The 22,699-nt window shown below is 40.8% G+C and overlaps 1 protein-coding gene across 4 annotated transcripts in view; it reads left to right on the forward strand.

The window, feature by feature from the left end:
- DDAH1 (dimethylarginine dimethylaminohydrolase 1) overlaps window positions 1–22,699 on the forward strand; it is a 238,556-nt gene that overhangs the window by 102,391 nt on the left and 113,466 nt on the right. Inside the window, exon 1 of one of the 4 annotated variants that reach the window (XM_035018130.1) lies at window positions 2,629–2,981. The exons of 1 other annotated variant lie outside the window; for it this stretch is intronic. In XM_035018130.1, the coding sequence (XP_034874021.1) occupies window positions 2,679–2,981 (303 nt within the window). In that variant the 5' untranslated portion in view covers window positions 2,629–2,678. Of the gene's footprint in view, window positions 1–2,628; window positions 2,982–3,067; window positions 3,237–22,699 lie in introns of those variants that run through there. 2 more of the 4 variants (XM_035018131.1, XM_035018135.1) reach the window with 2 other exon arrangements.

The following is a 22,699-nucleotide window of genomic DNA, read 5'->3' on the forward strand; positions in this document are numbered from 1 at the left end:
TGGGTGACTCAGTCGTTAAGCATCTGCCTTCAGCTCAGGTCATGATCCGGGAGTCCTGGGATCCAGCCCCACATCGGGCTCCCTGCTCGGCGGGGGGCCTGCTTCTCCCTCTCCCACTCCCCCTGCTTGTGTTCCCTCTCTCGCTGTATCTCTCTCTATCAAATAAATAAAATCTTTAAAAAAAAAAAAGAAAAAGAAAAACTAGGCAAGTGGGAATGAAGCAGATAGCATTTAATAAGGATAACTACAAGATTAAATTTTTAAAAACCAACGACCAATTTCAGTATGGAAATTTTAAGAAAAAACTTTCAAGTTTTAATTGGCTGCTGGGCTGACGTGAGCCCAGAGTGGTACAGGACCCCACTCAAAGTTAGGCTCAGGACACTGAGTGGCAGGCAAAATATTTAGGCTCTAAAAGGGTACCAGCATGAATTAAGGTCACTAGGGAGAGGCCAATTAGAGGTGGATGGAACCTCAATATTGGGTAAAGGGGGGGAACAAAGTCCCATATTTTAGCCAGGTCAAGCTCAGCACATGGGTTGGCTTTCAGCTGTAGCATTAGTGGGAATCCCTGTCCGAGGCCACCATTAAGTGATTTCTGACACTACCTTAGTACTGATAGGGCAGCCTGGGTCCCCTGAGAGTTTTGCCTCAGAAGTAGAACAAAGTAGGTCTTAAAGGTTTGTTATTTTAATTTTGGCCCCACTCTCCTGTGTCAGGGTCAGAACTGTCCTTCACTTAAGACCCCTCACTTTTGAAGCTGAGAAATGCCATGTCATCTGGCATTTACATTCAAGTTACCTTTGAGACCGAGGCAGGGGGCGGTGGGGGAGGGCGGAAATCACATTTTCTCTGGTTCAGTTGGGACAATCATTCCAGGATCCTCAGATAGATCTGCTCCTAGAAACCCACATTTCCTAAAAACTGGGATCAGAATTCTGGCAAGAAGCCTGTGGCCTAGGCCTTGGCACTGGATCATCAAAAAAGTGAACACGGTCTTAGGCGGTGTGAATAGAAGCCTAGCAGAACAAGGGTCCTGCTGTCAGTCTGTGCTGGTCATAACGCACAGGAAGAATTGTTTCTATTCTGGATACCATGATTTAAAGGGATACAGGCAAACTGGTGTACGTCAAAAGGAAGATGATCAGAATGTTGGAAACCAAATCACTAGTTACTTTTTGATGGTTCAGGCTCAAGGCCTAGAAGGGGTCAAGATGGTGGGTGGGAGGGTGGTGTCAGGCAGCATAGATATGAGAACTGTCTTCAGATAGCATGAATGCAATCTTGTGAAAGAGTATGAGCTTGTTAGGTAATGCTAGAAGACAGAATTTGGACCAGTGGGTTTGAAGCCCAAAATGAAGATTTTAACCATTATAGCTCTTCAAGAGTAGAATATGCTTTTTAAGTAAGAGAGGTTTAAAATGTTCAAGTAAAGATCTTATGACTGTTGTATTTGTTTTAGCTGGAATTCAGGACTTTTGGATGGGAAGTTAGAGGATTTCTAAGGTCTCATTCAAATCTAATGTTTCATGACCTAATCAATCTTTAACTTAGAAATGTGCTCTAGAATCTGAGGAAGGAAGATTATTACCTGAAATTATTTTGGAGTTATGGTTTGGTTTTTGAAGTGGATCTTCTCCTCAAAAGAAACAGAATCCAAGGATTATTTAATCTGCGATATGTGAGGGGAGAAAAATAGTGCCATTAAGGAGGGAAAGGCACTCCCTGAGGTGTATGGAAAAAGAAACATTCAACTAATACCACGGGAATTGCACTGAGTCTGTACAGGCGTGAAGGGAATGCCAGGGAGAAAGTTGGAAACCTTCTTTCCTAGTGAGGAGAAGTTGTGATGCTATGTTTGTCTGACACTGGGCAAGGGAGCGCTTGTCTAGAGTGGGTAAAACACGCTGGGTCTTTGCCTCCCTACATCTGCGGGCCCTAGAGACAAACACACCAGAATCACAGTGTTCATGACGACTGATTGTCCTTGAAATACTGTGTTTCTGTACTTCTATTCTTCTCTCTACGTGTGTTTTTGGACTCTTGCTCTTTCTCACAGACGGGAAGAAACACATTCTTTTTATAATCTCTTGTCTCACCTGGGGTGAGAGGTGCTTTGCAGACCTGGGTAGGAAAACAGATTCGTACGCTAGGAACTGGGGGTGGTACCACGTGCTGGGCAACCTGGGACCAAGAGAGGAGGGAGGGAGGTCAAAGTATTTATCCACAAAGGAATCATCCCATCCTTTGCCTCTTGACCACCAAGAAGCCCTCCAGTCACTCGGCTCAAACCACTGCACGCTCTTCACGCGCACCTGCCGCGGAATACAGGTAACCTCAGGTCCGGGTCCACCGAGGTCCCCCACCTGCACACAACTCCGGCGCTCCTCGCTCCCTCCGCCCACTCCTCGCGCGGTGCTCGCCGCTACAACTCCGCTCGCGGCCGCAGCAAACCCGAAAGCGCCGGGGTGGGCGCGCGGGTTGCGCGCGGGCCGGCGCCGGGAGCTCTGGGCATGCTCAGTCGCTCGGGCAGGGCTCCGGGCGCGAGCGGGGCTCCTTCTGCACCGCATTCATCTGCTGCCAAGGGGAGCCGCCGGGCGCTCGCAAGCTCGGCGCGCGCTGCCCGCGGGAGGACCCGGCCGCCGCGCCCCCGCCGCCTCCCGCCGCCTCCCGGAGCCATGGCCGCGCTCGGCCACCCCGCCGCCTTCGGCCGGGCCACCCATGCCGTGGTGCGGGCGCTGCCCGAGTCCCTCTGCCAGCACGCGCTGAGACGCGCCAAGGGCGACGAGGTGGATTTCGCCCGTGCCGAGCGGCAGCATCAGCTCTACGTAGGCGTGCTGGGCGGTAAGCTGGGGCTGCAGGTGGTGAAGCTGCCAGCCGACGAGAGCCTCCCCGACTGCGTGTTCGTGGAAGACGTGGCCGTGGTGTGCGAGGAGACGGCCCTCATCACCCGACCCGGGGCGCCGAGCCGGAGGAAGGAGGTAACTGCCGGCCCGGCGACGCGAGGGGCGCGGCCGGGGACGCGCACCGGGCCCTCCCCCGCCGCGCGCGCCCGAGTTGCGGGCGGAATTGGCCCCCGGCTAGTTCAAAACTTCTCCTTTGGGGCAGAGGGTGTGTGTGAGAGAGAGAGTCAGAGAGAGAGAGAGAGAAGTTCACTGTTCACGCCTCCTGGTTGTCGGCGCGGCTCGGGTGCCTCCTAGACAACCGACTGAGTGTGGCTGTGCGGACTCCCGCAGGTGGGTGGGGTGGGGAATCCATCTCACAGGCATTTTTATTTGTAAAGATTAAACAGTGGTAAAGACAATGCAACTCTGAGTGTTTCCCCGGGAGCGGGGCCGGGGAGGGTTTGCCGCTCCTGGCCGGGCGAGGACTCTGGGGGAGGGGCGTGGTTGGTGACACTGAAGCCCCCAAGTCCTGCCTAGGGCTCAGAGCAGCGCGGGCCAGATGAATTAACCGGGCGCCGGTGCCCACAGATCTAGGGCGTCCCAAGTTACTTTTTAGGGGTGGCGAGTGAGTCCGGCAGAAAGGGACGAGTGTCAGGGGAGTGGTTTGTTGGTGAGCTGTGAATACGTGCTCATGAATAGGCTGGGTGTGAAAAGCTGTCCTCGGTCTAGGGTGTTGGGTTTGGGTGTGTGTGTCTGTGCGTTTAATTAAAAATGGTTGACAAATTCCATGATTTTTTACTCTCTCTGTTTTTAAACTTATAGCAATTAGAGCTTTTTGTGTTCTCAAGGGAAAGTGACTACTTTAAAATATTGCAGCTTGTGAAAATGGGTGTGATGGCTTTAAAGCCAAGGTAGCTGAGTGGGGAGAGAGAGAGTGAGAATGGATTTTAAAATGCCATCTGGCCTGGGTTCCCCTTATCACCAGGCTAAAAGCCCAGGCTCAGGACTCTCCGTTTCTATTGGCACCAAGTGGCATTGCAAAGAGCCGGTGGTTTCTTTCATATCTGGACAGTTAGGGATTTCCCCCCCCTATTTTGTCTTTATACAGTGGGCATTAGAAATGCCTCATAGAGCTTATAGTTAAAATATGCTTATTCTACACATGCTCCACTACTTAGTTGATAGAACCATACATGGGCAGAATAAGCATATTGCTTTTATTTCTTACTGAGACAATTAATTCAGCTTTTGGTCACCCAACCTTAGCAGAAAACAAAAAGAGTAACAGGTTCTCATTCTCTTTGCTTTTTATTTCCTTTGCCACACCTTTGAGTTGTTGAGATGGCCCACTCTATTTTAAACTGATGAGCATGTAACCCCATTTAAATACTTTCTAGTGTGTCCTAGGCCATATGGCACAACCGTGGTTTGTGCTTTAAAGTGTAAAAGGGATTTCAGAAACCCTTTCAACATGGTACTCCTTTGATGAGGGTTGTCCAATTTCCTGTCAAGAGACTGTCGCATGTTTAATCATCTATTTCGTTTTATTCCTATAATAAAACCTTCCAAATTTTGGCCTTCCTGATTGTAAGTGGGCAGTGATCTTTCTCCCCTGTCAGATTTTGAGGCATACCTTTTAATTTGGCTTCACTCTTATATCAATCTGGTGGCTCTCTGCTAGAGGGCCACATAGTGTAGTGAATAGGAACACCAGACTGCATCTAGTTCTGTGACCTTGGGGAGTGTTTCTTGCCTCATCTTTCTCACCTGAAAAGTGGACATAATACCTATTTCATAAAGTTGTTGTACTAAATTTATTAATCCATCTGAAATTTATAGGATAAGACATTTCATGAGTGATGGTTGTTATTATTTACTTAACAGTGGGTCATGGAAGACTTACTTCTTTTTGAGCAGTAAGAAGTCTACTATATACTAAGGTAGTTACAGTGAAATTTCCCCTTCCCATGGTGAAGGCGAATCATCTTCACCCCTTAGGATCCATCCTAATCTGCTATGTAGCACTTCCTCCCAGCTTGAGTTTCCTACAGGTGCATGTTGTCTCCCAAAAATGCCTTTGCCATTACACATGATCTGAATCAGCAGAGTTAACAGATCTTTCAGCCAGAGAGAGAAATATGGGCAGTTGTGTTGGATGGGGTTACTTCCAGAAAGCAGGGCTAAGCAGGGTAACTAACACTCTTTGAAATCTCTCACAATACCAGTTCACTGGCTTAGTTGTTGAGTGAATAAATGAATGAATGAAATGCTAACTAGCTAATATTAACAAGCTGATAATAATTACTTCAAGGTCCTCTTTGGACTGTTGTATACACTTTTCATGTGACACCTGCCTCCCTAACTGAAATTCCACAACGGCGAAGGCATTATCTTAAGATTATTGCCACTGATCTCCTTGCCTTCTGTCTCCTTAGTCTCCATTCCATTCTCCATGCTGTGGAGTCCAAGTCTCTAAGCTGGTCTTTCTAAAACTCAAATCTGATCATGTCCCTGCTCTGGTGAAACTTCTTGAAGAACCTCCATTAAGCTTGAAAAACCCATCGAGCTGGACTTTGCTTGCCTTTCCAGCTTCAGTTGCATCTCTGACTCTACCCTGGGTGCCTCCCAATCCTTTGGCTCAAGCCAGGTTCTTTCACTAAAGCTCACTGTGCTATTCTTTTCTAGGCATATATTTCTCCTTTTATGGGACATTCTTCCTCTTTCTTCTTCTCCATTTTACCTACCTGTTCTATTCATGCATCATTTCCCAGCTTACTGTTATCATTATTATTAGCTAATCTCTATTGGGTGCTTGCCATTTGCAAAACATAGTGTCAGAGGGCGCCTGGGTGGCTCAGTCGTTAAGCGTCTGCCTTAGGCTCAGGTCATGATCCCAGGGTCCTGGGATCGAGCCCCACATCAGGCTACCTGCTCAGCGGGAAGTCTGCTTCTCCCTCTCCCACTCCCCCTGCTTGTGTTCCCTCTCTTGCTGTGTCTCTCTCTGTCAAATAAATAAATAAAATCTTTAAAAACAACAACAACATAGTGTCAGATTTATGACATGGATTTCATTGAATACCCACATCAACTCTTCAAGCTCAGTACTATCATTATTCTTATTTTAAAGTTGATGGAACTGAGGCTTAGAGAGATTAAATACCTTGGCCAAGGTTATAGAGTGGAACCAGTGGAACCAGGACTTGAACTCAGGTTTGTAGAACTCTAAATCTCTAGTCCCAATCACTGTGTGATACTAAACAACCAAGCATGGGATTGGTCCTCCTTTTATGAGCACTTGTAACTCTCTGTACTTCCTTCCATGATATCTTTCATACCATATGATAATGGCCTGTTTTGCCTTTCTGTATGCCCCCACTATTATGAAAACTGTCAGGACAAGGATCACATCTGCATTTCTTAACATTTTATTCCCAGGACCTTGCACACAAGAATCATGCAGCAAATGTTTTGTTGAACAAACGTGTCCATGACCTTAGATCACCCTTAGTTTTCCCTGCTTATGAAATATTTGGTGTTTTGCAGGCATTCTCAATAGGTTCCCAAAAGTTTCATTACAAGTGCAGGTGATTTATAACTGTTTTGTTTTTCCTCTTCCTCTCCTTTTACTTGTCTCTTGTTATTTTGCTTGTTTTTATAAAAATCCTGAAAAATTCCTTTATCAAAACATCATGTTATATTTAATGATTTTTCTTCCTTGGACGAAAGGACTGAGAACTGAACTCGAGAAAGTAACCCTTCTGTGAAAGCCACAATGGGGCCTCCTGAGATTAATAAAACACAGGTGCTGTCTGCAGGAAGCTTAAGTTTTAGTGAAGAAAACTGTGTGTACAGAGTCAGCAAATAATGTTGTCTCATAACTCTGTGTCTTCACGAATAGGAGGAATATTTTAATGTTTAATACTTTAAAGACAAATTAGCTTTGAGAACCAGTCATATTTTAAATGAAGTAAGCTTAATTTTAGAAGGAAAAAAAAGTCAACTTATAAATGTCAACATCCTGTAAACAAATATCTAAGAGCTAAAGTAAGACAAATGACAGAGTGTGAGGATTGGGTTTTAAAAAAATTACAATTTTTGGATAGGTTATACATTTCTGCAGTACCATATTCAAAAGGTACAAGAGGATAGATAGGCAATGAAGAGGCAACTACTAAAACCATTTTCCTGATTTTCCTTCCAGAAGGTTTTTAGTACCTAATAAATGATTAACTGTTGAAGGTTACTCAAGCAAAATTGTGAAGTATATCCTGTGTCCTTTTGCCCCTCTTTCAGAGTCATTTTATCCTTTCCCAGGTACCAAGGATTAGTATATGGGATATTCTGTCTGGGAGAAAAAACACACATACTCATTCTCACAAGGTGATAATGGCCTTAATTATCCTTTCCTGGACCATTTGTATTTTTAGGGACCTCTTGAGGAAGAAGGCAATGCATAGCACACGGTAACAAATCTGAAAAGTGGAATTGGACATTGGGTAGGGACATGGAGGCATAAGTGGAAGGCATGAGCAATACATATTTAGATAGAAATTCCCCTTTTGTTAGGGCACTTAACTATTTGAACCTACATATTTTGGCCCTGGGTTTGTTCTTTGGTTAGGCTAAAAGCATAACCCTGTTGATCCCAGAGGCAAGGTGAGCATAAAGACCATGTCTAATGACTAGCTAACATGTGCCAAGTTATGTGTGTGTGTGAATTGCAAAAGATGGTATCATTATCAGCTCTATTTAAAAGAAGGAAGCTGAAGTTCAGGTAAACAGAGTTAAGCTGTCCAATGACACACAGCTAATAAGTGACAGAACTGAGGTTTTCATGAAAACGTGAAGGTCATTTTTCCTTGACTTGCTTGTAGCCAGTTGCGGTTAATCATAACAGAACATTAAATTGGGTGCCTGGGTGGCTTAGTCGGTTAAGCGACTGCCTTCGGCTCGGGTCATGATCCTGGAGTCCCGGGATCGAGTCCCGCATCGGGCTCCCTGCTCAGTGGGGAGTCTGCTTCTCCCGCTGACCCTCCCCCCTCTCATGTGCTCTCTCTCTCTCATTCTCTCTCTGTCAAATAATAAATAAAATCTTTAAAAAAAAAAAAAAAGAAAAAAAATCATAACAGAACATTAAATCAATACAAAATAACTACCCGAATCCTTTTTTATACAGCTAACAATATGCAAATCTCAGTTGGATATTAACAAAGTGAATGTTTTACTTCCCTCCTCTCATAAATGAGAGTAGATTGTTTTCATTTTAGTTAAATAATAATAATCTGATCATTTATATGAAACCCCAGAATTGTGTAGGCACAATTTGTGCAGAATTGTATCTTCTTTACCAGCAGACTGGATGATTGCTTTTTAAAATGCATACATTTCCTCAAACTTCTTTTTAACGTCAGGTGAGAAAACTGCCCTAAGCCATAATTAGAATTACTCTTACTCTCACAAAGATGGAAAGTAAATGTGCTGGAGGCTCTTTACATGGCAGCGGATTAACGGCTCTTGATAAATCGTCACCTCCAACTGGTTAGAACAACTGCTCCCTTTCAGGATGTTTCTTTTTTACTCTACTTGGCCTTGGCAAAAAAATGTTTGGAAATTGATGTGTCTTGGAAACTGGAGTGCATCTATTATATAATGCGATCTATTCCCATGCAGTTGATCTTGAAAGACTTGAAAATAAAGAACATAATGATGAGTAGGGAGTGACTTCTGTTAGATACTATTAGCTGAAAATGAGCTTTCTGCAGAGATTCATAGGATCATTAGAGAATCATTGTAAGACTAAGAAGGCAGAGATAGATCCCTTATAATTCAGATATGCTGGAAAATTGCTTTTGCATGTATTTAAATTCTTGTTGAGCTCAGATTTCTTCAAAATTAGTTTTATTATAGTAATGGTAGTTATCCATCCATTAATATAAACCTCAACACAGAAAAGTCTACTTAAGACTTTTGAACAGATTTACCTTCTATTGTTTTTGAATCATACATAAATTATTCATGGCCTCTTATGAATCTCAGTATGAATTTGGAGATGCTGGTTATTGTTTGTTTTATGGGCATTTGCTATTAAAATCTGTAACCACTTGAGAAAGCCTCATTTTCTAACTGGAGACTTGGACACATTGTAGAGTTCATTCCCCTCTCAAGGGGTATCACAATTAAAGGTAAAATAACTGAAATTTTAATGAAAGAAAAGTTTCATTTGTATCTTATACAGAACACAGTGTGTTGTTCATCCCAGATAGTCAATAAATATTTATTTACCAAAGCTAAATCCCTGATGTTCCATCAAAATGCTCCTCTGACCTTTGAAGTTAGCTTGTACTGCTTGCCCTAAACTGGTATTAGGTATTAAATCTGTTAGTGTCCTCAGGCTCATTTCATAAGCAGGCACTTTTCATCCAAATGGACAAGCAGGAGTAATCTCAAACAACAAATCCCATTTAAAAATGTGTGCCTGTGATGCCATCCTAGTTCCCTTCATCATTGTCAAACAATTTAATAATGTACATTGTCTTCCTGAAGCTGAGTGCTAAAGGAGCAGTAACATCACACGGAGAGAATAAATAACCAGACTTTAGACTCCTGTTTCTAAATGTTTAGGTCATCCAAGCAAGTATGATCAGAGAAAACAGCACAGCAGAGTACAAAGATGAAAGTACACATTATTACAGGGTTGGTTTAATTTTGCCCAACAAATCAATGTGAACAAACCTGACTTAGTTTATGTTAGCAAGTTAAAGAGAATACAACTTTTAAGCTGCTTTTGCAACTGGATGGGCTTATAGGGTTAAATTGTCATTACTGTGAAGATGAATACATCAACATTTTGCCCTTTTTGAATATGTGTAAGTAAATGAAAGTTTGCCTTAATTAAAAATATTTTGCCTTGATTTCTTTGTTCTTGTTTTAAGAAACATTAAAGTTTTCTAATTTGCTTATGGGACTAATTATGAGTGCCATGATTACATTAAAAATGACTGTTCTTTAGAAGATAAAAGAATAATAATTGTATCACTCCTATATGTTTGTGCATTCAGCAACTGTCTACGACATACCAGACCCAGTGTTTGGTGCTAGGGAGACATAGCTGAATTAGATAACACTGCTGCCCTCGGGATCTCAAAATTCACTAGGAAGGCAGACTGGTGGCAGATGCTTGCAAACAAAGGGGCCAGGTTTCATGACAGGGTTCTGTCTAGTGCTATGGAAGATCCAGGAGGTGTGTCTGAACCACATCAGGACTTCTCAGAAGAAGAGAATATTGAGCTAGAAGTAACCAGGAAAGGAAGAGAGGCAGCCTACCACAGACAGCACTATGAAATGGGATGAGGGTGATAGTCCAGTAAAAGTAATTTCATTAACATTGAAAAGGATGTAGAATTAAAAAAAGCCTGCCTAGGGGCGCCTGGGTGGCTCAGTTGGTTGGGCGACTGCCTTCGGCTCAGGTCATGATCCTGGAGTCCCTGGATTGAGTCCCGCATCAGGCTCCCTGCTCGGCGGGGAGTCTGCTTCTCCCTCTGACCCTCCCCCTCTCATTCTCTCTCTCTCTCTCTCTCAAATAAATAAATAAAATCTTTTAAAAAAATAAATGAATAAATAAAATTAAAAAAAAATTTAAAAAGCCTGCCTATGCCCCCTCAGAGCTCTGAGATTTTGGTTCCCTAGTTCCAGGTTCACCAAGAGAACTACATCCTTAACCGTATTTCCTGTTTGGGGCCTAAAGTGATTTGACCCCCTATCACACCCTATTCCTAATTGTCCACTCTAAGTCTGAGACTTATTTCTTGAGGTTGCTAGAATGCCATTTGGCAGGGGCCGTAATTTTTCTTCTTTGACCCCAAATTTGCCACATTAGGATATATCAGGTAAACCTGTCATCCCATAATATATAGTTATATATAACATTATCCATGTCAATGGCAAGTAAGAGAAAACAATTTCCTCTTTGCTGTTGAAATGTGTGTTTATTCACAGATCTTTCCATCTTGGCAGTAGACATTAGTGAATCTCACACTAATATAAATCAAGTGTAGCCTAAAGTAAGCGTACATCTGTACTCATGGGTTAAATTTTGTACATGCTGCGAAAAGCAACATGGTAGGGGTATAACACTATCCTAGAGGTCAGGGGACACTGGTTTTGATTTTTTGCAGTGATATGAATATCTAATATTCTTTCCAGCTTGGAGATGCTGTGCTTCCTTTCTGGATCTCAGGTCATGTTGGGATGGGACATGGAGGGTGGGGGGAAAAAGGGTAAGGAGATGTGGAAAAAATGATGGGGCAATGATGATAACTTACATTTGTGAGATGGGATTAGGGCTTGATGAATAAAAAAGACTGGATTTTATTCAATTTGAAACATTATGCTTGTCCTACTTAACTAACCAATCATATGAGCTCACGCCTTGCTAATGATAAACCATTACGAGATAAAGCTGAATTTCCTAACTTGATTTCAAAAGCTCAGCTTACTCAACCATTTATAGCATATTTAAGTAATTTTTTTTTTTTTTAGAAAACTTAGATAAAAGCCATTGGAAGAGTATAACATCCCTAGACCCACATACTGTCTATCATCACATGACTTTCATCAGTGTTTGCCAGTTGATGTCTCTGTGGTAAATGTTAATCAATGGCTTGAAGAAATGGAGAGCAAGTGAATGTGAAGTATATACTGGAAGTTGTGTTTTTTGTTAGGACTGAAAGTCTTGACTTGCCCATGGCAGTTCTTTCTTATAAGCCCTACATACGTATGTGTTGATTTCCATTCCTGGTGCTAAAATTTGAGTTTTGTTTTCAAAATTTTGACTTTTGTCTTCCAAAACTGCATAGTTATTTTTCTGAATAGAGAAAAAAAAAAGGTTCCCACTTAAATGTAGCCTTTCTATAGTTAGCTATGTACAATTTAAGATTGTTAACAGTAAGATATTGATGTAATTACTTTTAAAGTTTGGAAATAGGCTTGTGGCAAACCTAGACATTTTTGTCTGAAATTATTCAAAGAGCTGAAATTAGCTAATTTAATGCTCTTGGTACAGTTAAAAGATAGTAATGGAAGAAAAACACATCCATTTTATTCTCTTAATTATTATTATTTGGGGGGGTCATAGGGAACCATCATTTTACAAAGAAAGAATAATATCACTACGGTTTAGCTTTGGGTCATATTTTAGGTCACTTTGATATAAACATGTTTTCCAATTCCAGAGTTTTATATGGAGAAATTTAAATCTGGTGCTTTATTTTGAGGTACTCAAACCATTTTGCTCTTGCTTTTGGTATTCTTCTAACTTTCTTTAGGCCCTCTTAGTCCTTCATCAGGGGCCCAGGTTTTCCACCTCCCCTTTCTGCAAAAAATACAGTGTTAGGAGACAGAGAGACCCTAGTCACAAAGGGTAGTGATTTCTTCATTTTCGTGTTATTCTCAAACTAAACATTTCTGAAGCTTTAGGCCTCCCCTAGTCTCCAGGCTTTCCCAGGCCACCCCAAATATATGGGTAGTTTAACAATGAATAGAGCATAGCTTCAAGACAAGGCCTTTTGGGGGCACCTGGGTGGCTCAGTCATTAAGCGTCTGCCTTCGGCTCAGGTCATGATCCCAGGGTCCTGGGATCGAGCCCCGCATCGGGCTCCCTGCTCCGCGGGAAGCTTGCTTCTCCCTCTCCCACTCCCCTGCTTGTGTTCCCTCTCTTGCTGTGTCTCTGTCTGTCAAATAAATAAATAAAATCTTTAAAAATAAAAATAAAAAAAGACAAGGCTTTTTGTACAGTTGTGTGTGTGCGTGTTTTCAAACTGCTGCCCTCTACCTACCAGAGAGGGGTCATGAAATCAATTTAGCGGGTCATGACGAGCCCTTTTATTTTTAATGTAACAGAATCAATAGAAAATGTCAGAGTGAACTGCAACATGGTAAGAAAAATATAGTGTAATGAGACTTTTTTCACTTATATACATTTGTGTTTCTATGTATACTAATTACGTATATAAAATATGTTTCTTACTATAGTCACTGCCAAAAAAAAAAAAAAGTGTGAAAACCCATTGTATCTCCTTTCAACTGGATTGTACCTCTCAGCTTCTTTATGAAAATTCTGGAGGAGCATGCCTGTTGTCCAGTTGGGATCTGGGAATCCTGGCCAAAATCCTAAGCGTTTCTCTATGTATATCAAGTCATGCTTGATTTCCATTTGTCTAGGTTGGAATTGGAACCTTCTGGCTATTTGGAACCCTGTCCATCAGGGGTGGGGGGCGAAACTTAATTGAGGAACATGAGGAGGAGAAAGACTGTCAAATCCACCATTTGCTAGAATTTGATTCTACCTTTCCTTCAGTGATGTTCTAAACCAATTGAGGGAAAGTTACATTGATTCAGACAGGCAAGCATAGTTTCCATTTGAACTGGCATCTTTTTCATTTTTTTGCAAGTAGATTCTGTGGTGGCAGTACAGAAATGAACCACTGACAAATTGCATCCAGAGGGGTTGAATCCTACATTTTCCTACCAGCAGCCTCCAGACGGAAGCTAAGATCTGCAATGACCCCAGGAAGCTTCAGTGTCCAATGTTAGGATTTCCGTCGCATTTGGGGATGGAAACTCAGAACACTTTTTTTCTTCAAAGAACCCCAGAATGTGTCAAAACACAGAATGTCCTAAAACATAATTAAAATGTTCATGTCATTCTCAGACCACTGCCTAAAGGCCTAGAAGGGACCTTGAAAATCACTGGTTGCACCATTTTTCCTTCACACTCTGCAACACTAAATAGGTGTAACTCCAGCCTTTACAGAAGAATGCCAAAGGAAATTTAATTTTCTTCCCAAGTAACCCATTCCAGCAATATATGTTAGTGTTAGTGCTCACTAAGTATGAGTCATTTGAACTAACATGTAGGTTGGGGTTCATTCTGACAGTGTATTTGACTGGTTAGTAACAAGTTAGTCTCTGATTACAGGGAAACAGAGCATCCAATTTTCAGTGGTAACCCCCCTTTGCACAGCTGAGCAACCTAGTACTAAGAGTGGAGTGTACTCTCACACCTGCTCTTTTGTCCCCCTCTAAAGGAGTGCTTTGAAGATTTTGGTAAGGGAATAATTAATAGAGGCAAACAGTGTGGCTGTGACTGGAGAAATTGTGTGTTTGTAGGAAAGGGGCTTGGAATTGTGTATCTTGGAGCTATGTTACATGAGAAAAAAATGGGTAATGCATTTGTCATGTCCATGACAGCATTTTTCTTTGTGAGCACTGAACCAGATAACTGAAGCCTCTGAGTGGTTTGCAAGAAAACTAAGGACGAATATTGCTTCTAAACTAGTCCCCAGAGAGAAGCTTCTTGGTGAGGGGGAGAAGGAATAGGGATTTAGGTTAGAACATTTTTTTGAAAGTAAGTGCAGAAAAACATACAAGATATAGCCCACTGGCCTTAACATGGCTGAGGGCTCAATTATGATTCAATTCACGCTCCCTGAAACACTCGCCTGCCCTGAGGTCAGCCTAATGCCTGGAAATTCTGCAAATGTAACAGCTACTGTCCCTTGGACTGTTTTAAACACACACACACACACACACACACACAGAGTTTACATACATTCAGCATCAAGTTTGGATAAAATCAGTTTTCTAACAATGTCTTCCTTGTGAATAATGCTTGGTAGTAATGCAGATCATCAAAACTAATTAGAGGGATTCTTGAATTACATTATTTTGGTGAACCACTAGCCAGGAGAAATATTTTTTTTTAATGAATTCTGCTTTTTCACTGGGCTCTTTCAGCCTGTAATCACTTCCATGTCACCCTTCCTTCCTCTTGATTTCACCCTGTTTTGGAGCTGTCAATGGAGGAGAAAGGGTATATACAGTTCCTGGAGCTTTCTTACCCTTCTTTATGTTCCTCCTGCTGAGGAGTTCCCATAATACCATGAATTTTTCCTCATATTCTGGTCTGGATAGTGATTTTCAGATTACAAGTTTCAACTCATAAGTAGATCATAAAGTCCACCTAGTGGGTCACTCTAATTTTTGTTTGCTTTCTTGTAAATGAAGTAGAATTGAAAATATCTGAGCGCCTGCATTACCCATAAGATAGCCAGGTCATTTATATCCATGCACACATATACATGTTCCTTCTGTGTTGTGAATTGTGATGTAAGGTGTATTTCTTGCTGTGGGTCATTGTCATTGAAATCTACTTACCTAGGAAACCAAGATAAAACTTAAACTAAGTACTAACATTAGCTTTTATTGATAGTCTTTGCTGTTTGCGGAAACAATAGAATTTTGACATGTGTCAAAGGCACTGACTTTCATTGAGCAAATGAGACAGTTTGTCTCATTTTATTATCTAGTAGGAAGGTAGAGCCACTTGTCTAAATGCACCAAAATGCAGGAGATGGAAAGGAAGAGAAGAAAAGCAGTGTAGGTGGTAGGTTTGGGGTTCTTCTCAGTAAGTAGGCATTTTCACATATCAAGGACTCCCTCACATAAATGCTGTAGAGTATTTGCATACACTTAGACATGATATCTTCATTTGTAAACCAAATTATAATGATATGTTATGATAGGCCAGGATGACAGGTATTCAGAATGCACACCTGTTATTAAAAGGGCCACGTTAGATCCTGATACACTTTTTGTTTTGTTGACCCCAGCCTCATTTCCACTGATTCTGCTTTCCCCTGCTCCCCACTTATCTGCCCACCTGCATCTTCAGCTTGCCCCACTCCCTAAATCTGTCATCACTTGAAGTGCCAGATCATCTCAGGTGCCTCAATCATTGTCATTCCCAGCACGCATAGCTCTCACACAAAGTCTGGTACCTAGAGACACATACTTTTAACCAACTGAGCCACCCAGGTGCCCCATAGAGACACATACTTTTAAACTGCCTCAGGAGGCAGACCAATTCCTGTGATATTCCTTGAGCTGGGCTTTCTCTTCCTTTCCATTGCCTTCAGGAGTGGAAAAGGACAACTATGAATTCAAATTATGGTTCCACTGCTTATTAGCTGTGTAGCCTTGAGCAAGTTGAGCTTCAGTTTCATCATCTCTAAAAACTGGGGTGGTTTTGACCATCTATAACTTTGCTATGTGCCTAGATGCATTAACATGTTAAAATGCCTAGTAGTACTATGCACAGAGTAGCTCTTCTGTCAGTGATCAATCCCTCCTATTCTGTTGTTATCTGCTTTTTGTATTTCTAGAGAGCAGTCATTCAAGCCCTTAAGGTTGAGACTGCTTTTCTCTTGCTACTTCTCACCCTGGAAACTAAAGATCTCCATCCCTTCGGCTTCGGGCTTGCTGCCTATAGCCTGCCCAGACATTAAGACTATAGCCTGCCCAGACATTAAGACTTTGCCTAGGAATTGGGATCTGTGGCTCTTGTATTTTGCACTCCTATGCTGGCTCCACCTGAAACATACCAGGAGGTTGGGTAGACCATTAGAACATCTGCTTGAGCCTCAGTGGGCACCTGGGCCAGTCCCCCAGCACTTGTGTGTGTTCCTGTACAAGCAGGTCTTGTGGGGGCACTGGCTTTCTCCACCTCACTTTTTTAGGAGTAAGTCATGCTCAAATGAATCAGAAGATACTATTCTTTCTATAATTCTTTTTCATTCTCTGATCTTCTGAGTAATGAATACTTAGAGAATCCTCCCTTTAAATTTACCATTTGATCTTGAACCAGTCATTTATGACTGTTTAGATTTGAATTCATGTTTCTAATATCTTTATATATTTAATATGTTTTCAAATTTTAAGAACTTTAAATTTTTTATTTTATTTAATTTTTTCTTTATTATGATTTTTTACTGAAGTATAGTTAACATACAATATTATATTAGTTTTAGGTAATACAACATAATGAATCAACAAATTCTATCCATTATACAGTGCTCACCACAATAAGTGTAGTCATGATACAACATTATTACAATATTATTATTTTTATTTTAGTATAGTTGTACACAATATTACACTAGTGTCAGGTATAAAACATAGTGATTCAACAAGTCTATATGTTATGCTGTGCTCACCACAAGTATAGCACCCATCTGTCACCATATAGTGTTGTGATTCTATTGACTATATTCCCTATACTGTACCTTTTATCCCCATGACTTATGCATTCCATGAGTGGAAGCCTGTACCTCCCACTCCCTTTTACCCATTTTGCCTATCTCTCTCTACTCTCCCCCTTCTGGCAACCATCAGTTTGTTCTCTGTATTTATGGTCTCTTTCTGCTTTGGGGTTTTTATTATTATTATTATTTGTTTTGGTTTTTTAGATGCCACATATAAGTGAAATAATGTGGTATTTGTCTTTGTCTGACTTATTTCACTTAGCATAATACCCTCTAGGACGATCTGTGTTCTCATAAATGGCAAGATCTTATTCTTTTTTATGGCAGACTAATGCTCCATTATATATGTGTGTGTGTATGTGTACATATATACATGTATACACACACGCACCACATCTTTTTTATCCATATATTGATGGACACTTGGGTTGCTTCTATGTCTTGGCTGTTGTAAACCTGCAATAAACATAGGAGTGCATATGTTTGAATTATCATTTTCATTCTCTTTGGGTAAATAGCCAGTAGTGGAATTACTGGATTATATGCTAATTCTATTTTTAATTTTTTGAGGAACCTCCATACTACTTTTCACAGTGGCTGCACCAATTTACATTCCTACCAACTATGCAACAAGGGTTCCTTTTTCTCCACATCCCTGTCAATACTTGTTATTTTTTTACCTTTTTTCAACTACCATTCTGACAAGTATAAGGCAATATCTCATTGTGGTTTTGATATGCATTTCCCTGATTAGTGATGTTGAGCATCTTTTCATGTATCTGTTGGCCATCTATATGTCTTCTTTGGAAAAATGTCTGTTTGGGTCCTCTGCCCTTTTTTTTTTTATCAGATTATTTGTTTTTATGGTATTGATTTGTATAAGTTCTTTATATTTTGGATATTAATTCCTTACCAGATATATCATTTGCAAATATCTTTTCCCGTTCAGTAGGTTCCTTTTTTGTTGTTGTTGATGGTTTCCTTTGCTATACAAAACCTTTTACTTTGGTGTAGCTGCAATAGTTTATTTTTGCTTTTTTTCCCCTTACCTCAGGAGACATATCTATAAAAATGTTAAGGCTGATGTTAAAGAAATTACTGCCTGTGTTTTCTTCTAGGAGTTTTATGTTTTAGGTCTTGCATTTAGGTCTTTAATCCATATTGAATTTGGTTTTGTGTATGGTGTAAGAAAGTGGTCCAGTTTTATTATTTTGCATGTAGCTGTCCAATATTTCCAGCAGCATTTGTTGAAGAGACTGTCTTTTCACCATTGAATTTTCTTGCCTCTTTTGTCATAGATTAATTGACCATACAATCATAGGTTTATTTCTGGGCTCTGTATTCTGTTCCTTTGTGTATATGTCTATTTTTGTGCCAGTGTTTTGAATACTATAGCTTTGTATTAGATCTTGAAATCTGGGATTGTGATACCTGCAGCTTTGTTCTTCTTTCTCAAGATTGCCTTGGCTATTTGGCCACTTTTGTGGTCCATGCAAATTTTAGGATTATTTATTCTAGTTCTGTTAAAAATGCTGTTAGTGTTTTGAGAGGGATTTCATTGAGTCAGTAGACTGCTTTGGGTAGCATGGCCATTTTAACTGTATTAATTCTTCCAATCCATGAGCATGGAATATCTTTCCATTTGTTTGTGTCCATCTGCAATCTCTTTCCTCAGTGTTTTATAGTTTTCAGAGTATAGGTCTTTCACCTCCTTGGTTAAGTTTATTCCTAGATATTTTACTTTTTTCGATACCATTGTAAATGGAATTGTTTTCTTAATTTCTCTTTCTGCTACTTTGTTGTTAGTGTATAGAAATGCAACAAATTTCTGTGTGTTAATTTTGTCTCCTGCAACTTTACTCAATTCATGTATTACTTCTGATAGTTTTTTCATGGAGCCTTTAGGGTTTTCTATGTGTATTATCATGTCAGCTGCAAATAGTGATAGTTTAAATTCTTCCTTACCAATTTGGATGCCTTTTATTTTTTTTTTTTTTAAAGATTTTATTTATTTATTTGAGAGAGAGAGAATGAGAGAGAGAGAGCACACGAGAGGGGGGGAGGGTCAGAGGGAGAAGCAGACCCCCTGCTGAGCAAGGAGCCCGACATGGGACTCGATCCCGGGACTCCAGGATCATGACCTGAGCCGAAGGCAGTCACTTAACCAACTGAGCCACCCAGGCGCCCCTGGATGCCTTTTATTTCTTGTCTGATTGCTGAGGCTAGGACTTCCAGTACTTCTAGTACTATGGTGAGAGTGGACATCTTTGTCTTGTTCCTGATCTTGGAAGAAAAGCTTTCAGTTTTTCACCATTGAGCATGATGTTATCTGTGGGTTTTTTGTATATGGCCTTAATTATATTGAGGTGTGTTTCCTCTAAATCCACCACTTTTTTTGAGAGTTTTTATCATGAAGGGATGTTGAATTTTGTCAAATGCTTTATCTGCATCTATTGAGATGATCATGTGATCATTATTCCTCATTTTGTGGTTGTGATGTACTATGTTGATTGACTTGCAAATATTAAACCATCCTTGCATCCCTGGAATAACACCCACTTGATCATTGTGAATGATTTTTTTAATGTATTGTTGAGTGTGGTTTCTTAATATTTTCTTGAGGATTTTTACATCCATGTTCTTTAGGGATATTGGCCTGTAGTTTTCTTTTTGTGTAGCATCTTCATCTGGTTTTGGTATCAGGGTAGTGCTGGCCTCATAGAATATATTTAGAAGCTTTCCTTCCTCTTCCATTTTTTGGAATAATTAGAGGAAAACTGGTATTAACTCTTCTTTAGATGTTTGGTAAAATTCACTTGTGAATCCATCGGGTCCTGGACTTCTGTTTGTTGGGAGTTTTTTTATTACCAATTTAATTGTTGTACTAGTAATTGATATGTTCATATTTTCTATTTCTTTCTGATCCAGTTTTAGAACAGTGTATGTTTCTAGAGATTTATGCATTTCTGCTAGGTTGTCTAATTTAATGGTATATAATTTTTTGTAATAGTCTCTTATAATCTTTTGTATTTCTGTGATGTCAGTTATTACTTCTCCTCTCCCGTTTTTATTTTATTTATTTGAGTCCTCTCTTTTTTTCTTTAAGAATTAACTTTAAAAATTCTTCTTACATTGCAAGGTAAAATTACACCTGGAATTGAGTCTCAGTTTCACTTTTCAGTTATATCATAGTGGCCATTTCACAAGGTTTGGTTTCCAGGAAAATATCTTTCTTCCTTATTCCCAAGGATGCTGAAGATCAAAGTGTTCTGAGTACTGTGATGACTTATACAAATGTGATTACACTGTAACATTGTTATGGTAAATGATGGATTGTACATAATGGTAATAGCAACTTTAATATTTGTGGATTAGAGATGATGGGCTTTTCTTGAAGATGTCTTTGACTGATGAGATCTGACCAGCGCCACTTGCACTGTGGCCACTAAGCCCTGACGACCCTTTGGGAGGAGCCCTGATAGAGGTTGCTGTTGAAGCTTCAGTCACCTCTACAGACCCAGATCTACTACTTATTAGCAAGATGAACTTGGGCAAATAAACTTTGGGTACAGTTTTGTCATTCTGTAAGAAAAGATAGCATGACTTTTATTCATGTAATTATTCTTGAGTGCCTGCTGTATGTAAAACTGATAAAGTAAACAAATATGATGGTTGCCCTGATGGAATCTAACTGGGGAGTCTAACTGGGGAGACAAACATAAAATAATCACAAATATATGCAAATTTAAAAATAGTAAGTGCTGCAAGGGAAAAAGATGATTTACTTCGTAAGGTTGTAAAAATAAGAGACCTTTGCTGGAAAGGGCCCTGAGTATCAGTTCTTAGGTAGACCTCTTATTAAAAAATAGGAAGTAGTACTGTATGGTGACTAACATAACATAATAAAATAAAAATAAAAAGGCAAGAAAAAAAAAGGAGGCAGTAAATGTTCATTGATCAAATGATAGATAACTGGGGCGCCTGGGTGGCTCAGTTGGTTAAGCGACTGCCTTCGGCTCAGGTCATGATCCTGGAGTCCCTGGATCGAGTCCTGCATCGGGCTCCCTGCTCGGCAGGGAGTCTGCTTCTCCCTCTGACCCTCCCCCCTCTCATGCTCTCTCTATCTCATTCTCTCTCAAATGAATAAATAAAATCTTTAAAAAAAAATGATAGATAACTGGTCTAATATGATGTTACCAGAGATACTCCCCCAGGCAGTAAAGAGGTAGGTTGGCATTGAGGGGGACCCGGACTAGGAAGTCCTAAAATCTTTACTTAAAAGCAGTGTAGCTCAGGGCTGGCAGGTGATTGCTGTGGGCTTCAGGATTCCCGTCTGTAAACTAGGGATAATGCTGCTCTTGGTCAACCTCTGTTGTGTTGAGGTTTAAATGAAAAAAATGAATGTGAATCAGGGTTGTAGGTATTACTAGTGGCTACCTGTGAACTCTAGACTCAGCACCTATAGGAATTGGACCACAGCCTTCCCTGCCACAACATCACAATACCTAGGGATGGGTCCCCAGTCCTGCAGTCCTCTATAGAAGTCTTAGAACCAGCTCTTGCAGTACCCCGGCCTATCTCAGTTGGTTGTCAGACCTTTGATAGCAGGACCTATAGCAGTGGCACTGAATGTGGCTAACTTTTTGCCGCATGTTAAAGGATTAGCTATTTTATGGGACTTCTGGGGAGAGCCCTTTAGTTAGATCCAGGAGACCAATTATATCAATATGCATCCCATAGGAGAGTTTGGGAGCTAGGTATGCCTCAAGAGCACATGTGACTACCACTTATTTTGTACTATGTTTGCTGCTTTGTTTACCCTACTTCATCTCAGCCATATAGCTCCCCCACCCATTTTACAAATGGGGAAACTGAGGAGAGTTTACATGACTTGTTTAAGGTTAAGTAGTTATTAAGTAGTAGGACTGAGATGGACAGCCTGGTCTTTCTGACTCCAAGACCTGGGCATTTAGCCACTAAACCACAGAAAAGGCACAAACAGCCATGCCAACCATTAGAGAATTTGGGTTAGCAAGACCCTATTGAAGCAAACACCAAAGTCACAGGCTTGATGCCCCCAGAGGGCAGCTGTCTAATACATTAACGAGGACATTGAGAAGACAAAGGCTTCTCTTGCTGAAGACATGGTTTCAACTCAGCAGCTACCCATCTCTCTACCCCTCATCCCTGAGGTTAGCCCAAAAACCTTCCATAAAAAGGAGAATCACAGAGAAGCTGGCAAGCATCTCCAGCCATGCATTTAGTCTGAGCTTGGTATTTGTTGGCAGGGTTCCTTGCCAATTAGTTAAGCAACCCATGGAGAACCTTGACCTTAACTTATAAACACAGAAGGGCATGCTGAGTAAGAGTCCGAACAGGAATCCTAGGATGGCTCCAGCTCAAGGAAGGAAACTCCCCTGGCTCTCTGGAGTAAAAAACAAGGGTTAATTCCATCCATACACCCACACTAACTCTTGCTCAGTCTTCCCGGAGCCAAATCAAAGGAAAAATTATGTGAGTAATACATGAAAGAAATAAATTGTCACTATTTTCGACATAGATGTTACCCTAACTCTGTGTGTCTCATTTGGTAACACAGACCAACAGTATAAACTATAATACAAGCCATAATACAAACCATAATACTAGCAAGCTGCAAACCTAATTCCTGTACACCAGAGTTTTGGTTGAGGGAGCCGGATACACATAGAAGCA

This window comes from Mirounga leonina, unplaced genomic scaffold, assembly GCF_011800145.1.
Source record: "Mirounga leonina isolate KUSES-001 unplaced genomic scaffold, KU_Mleo_1.0 Mir_173, whole genome shotgun sequence".
NCBI lineage: Eukaryota > Metazoa > Chordata > Mammalia > Carnivora > Phocidae > Mirounga > Mirounga leonina.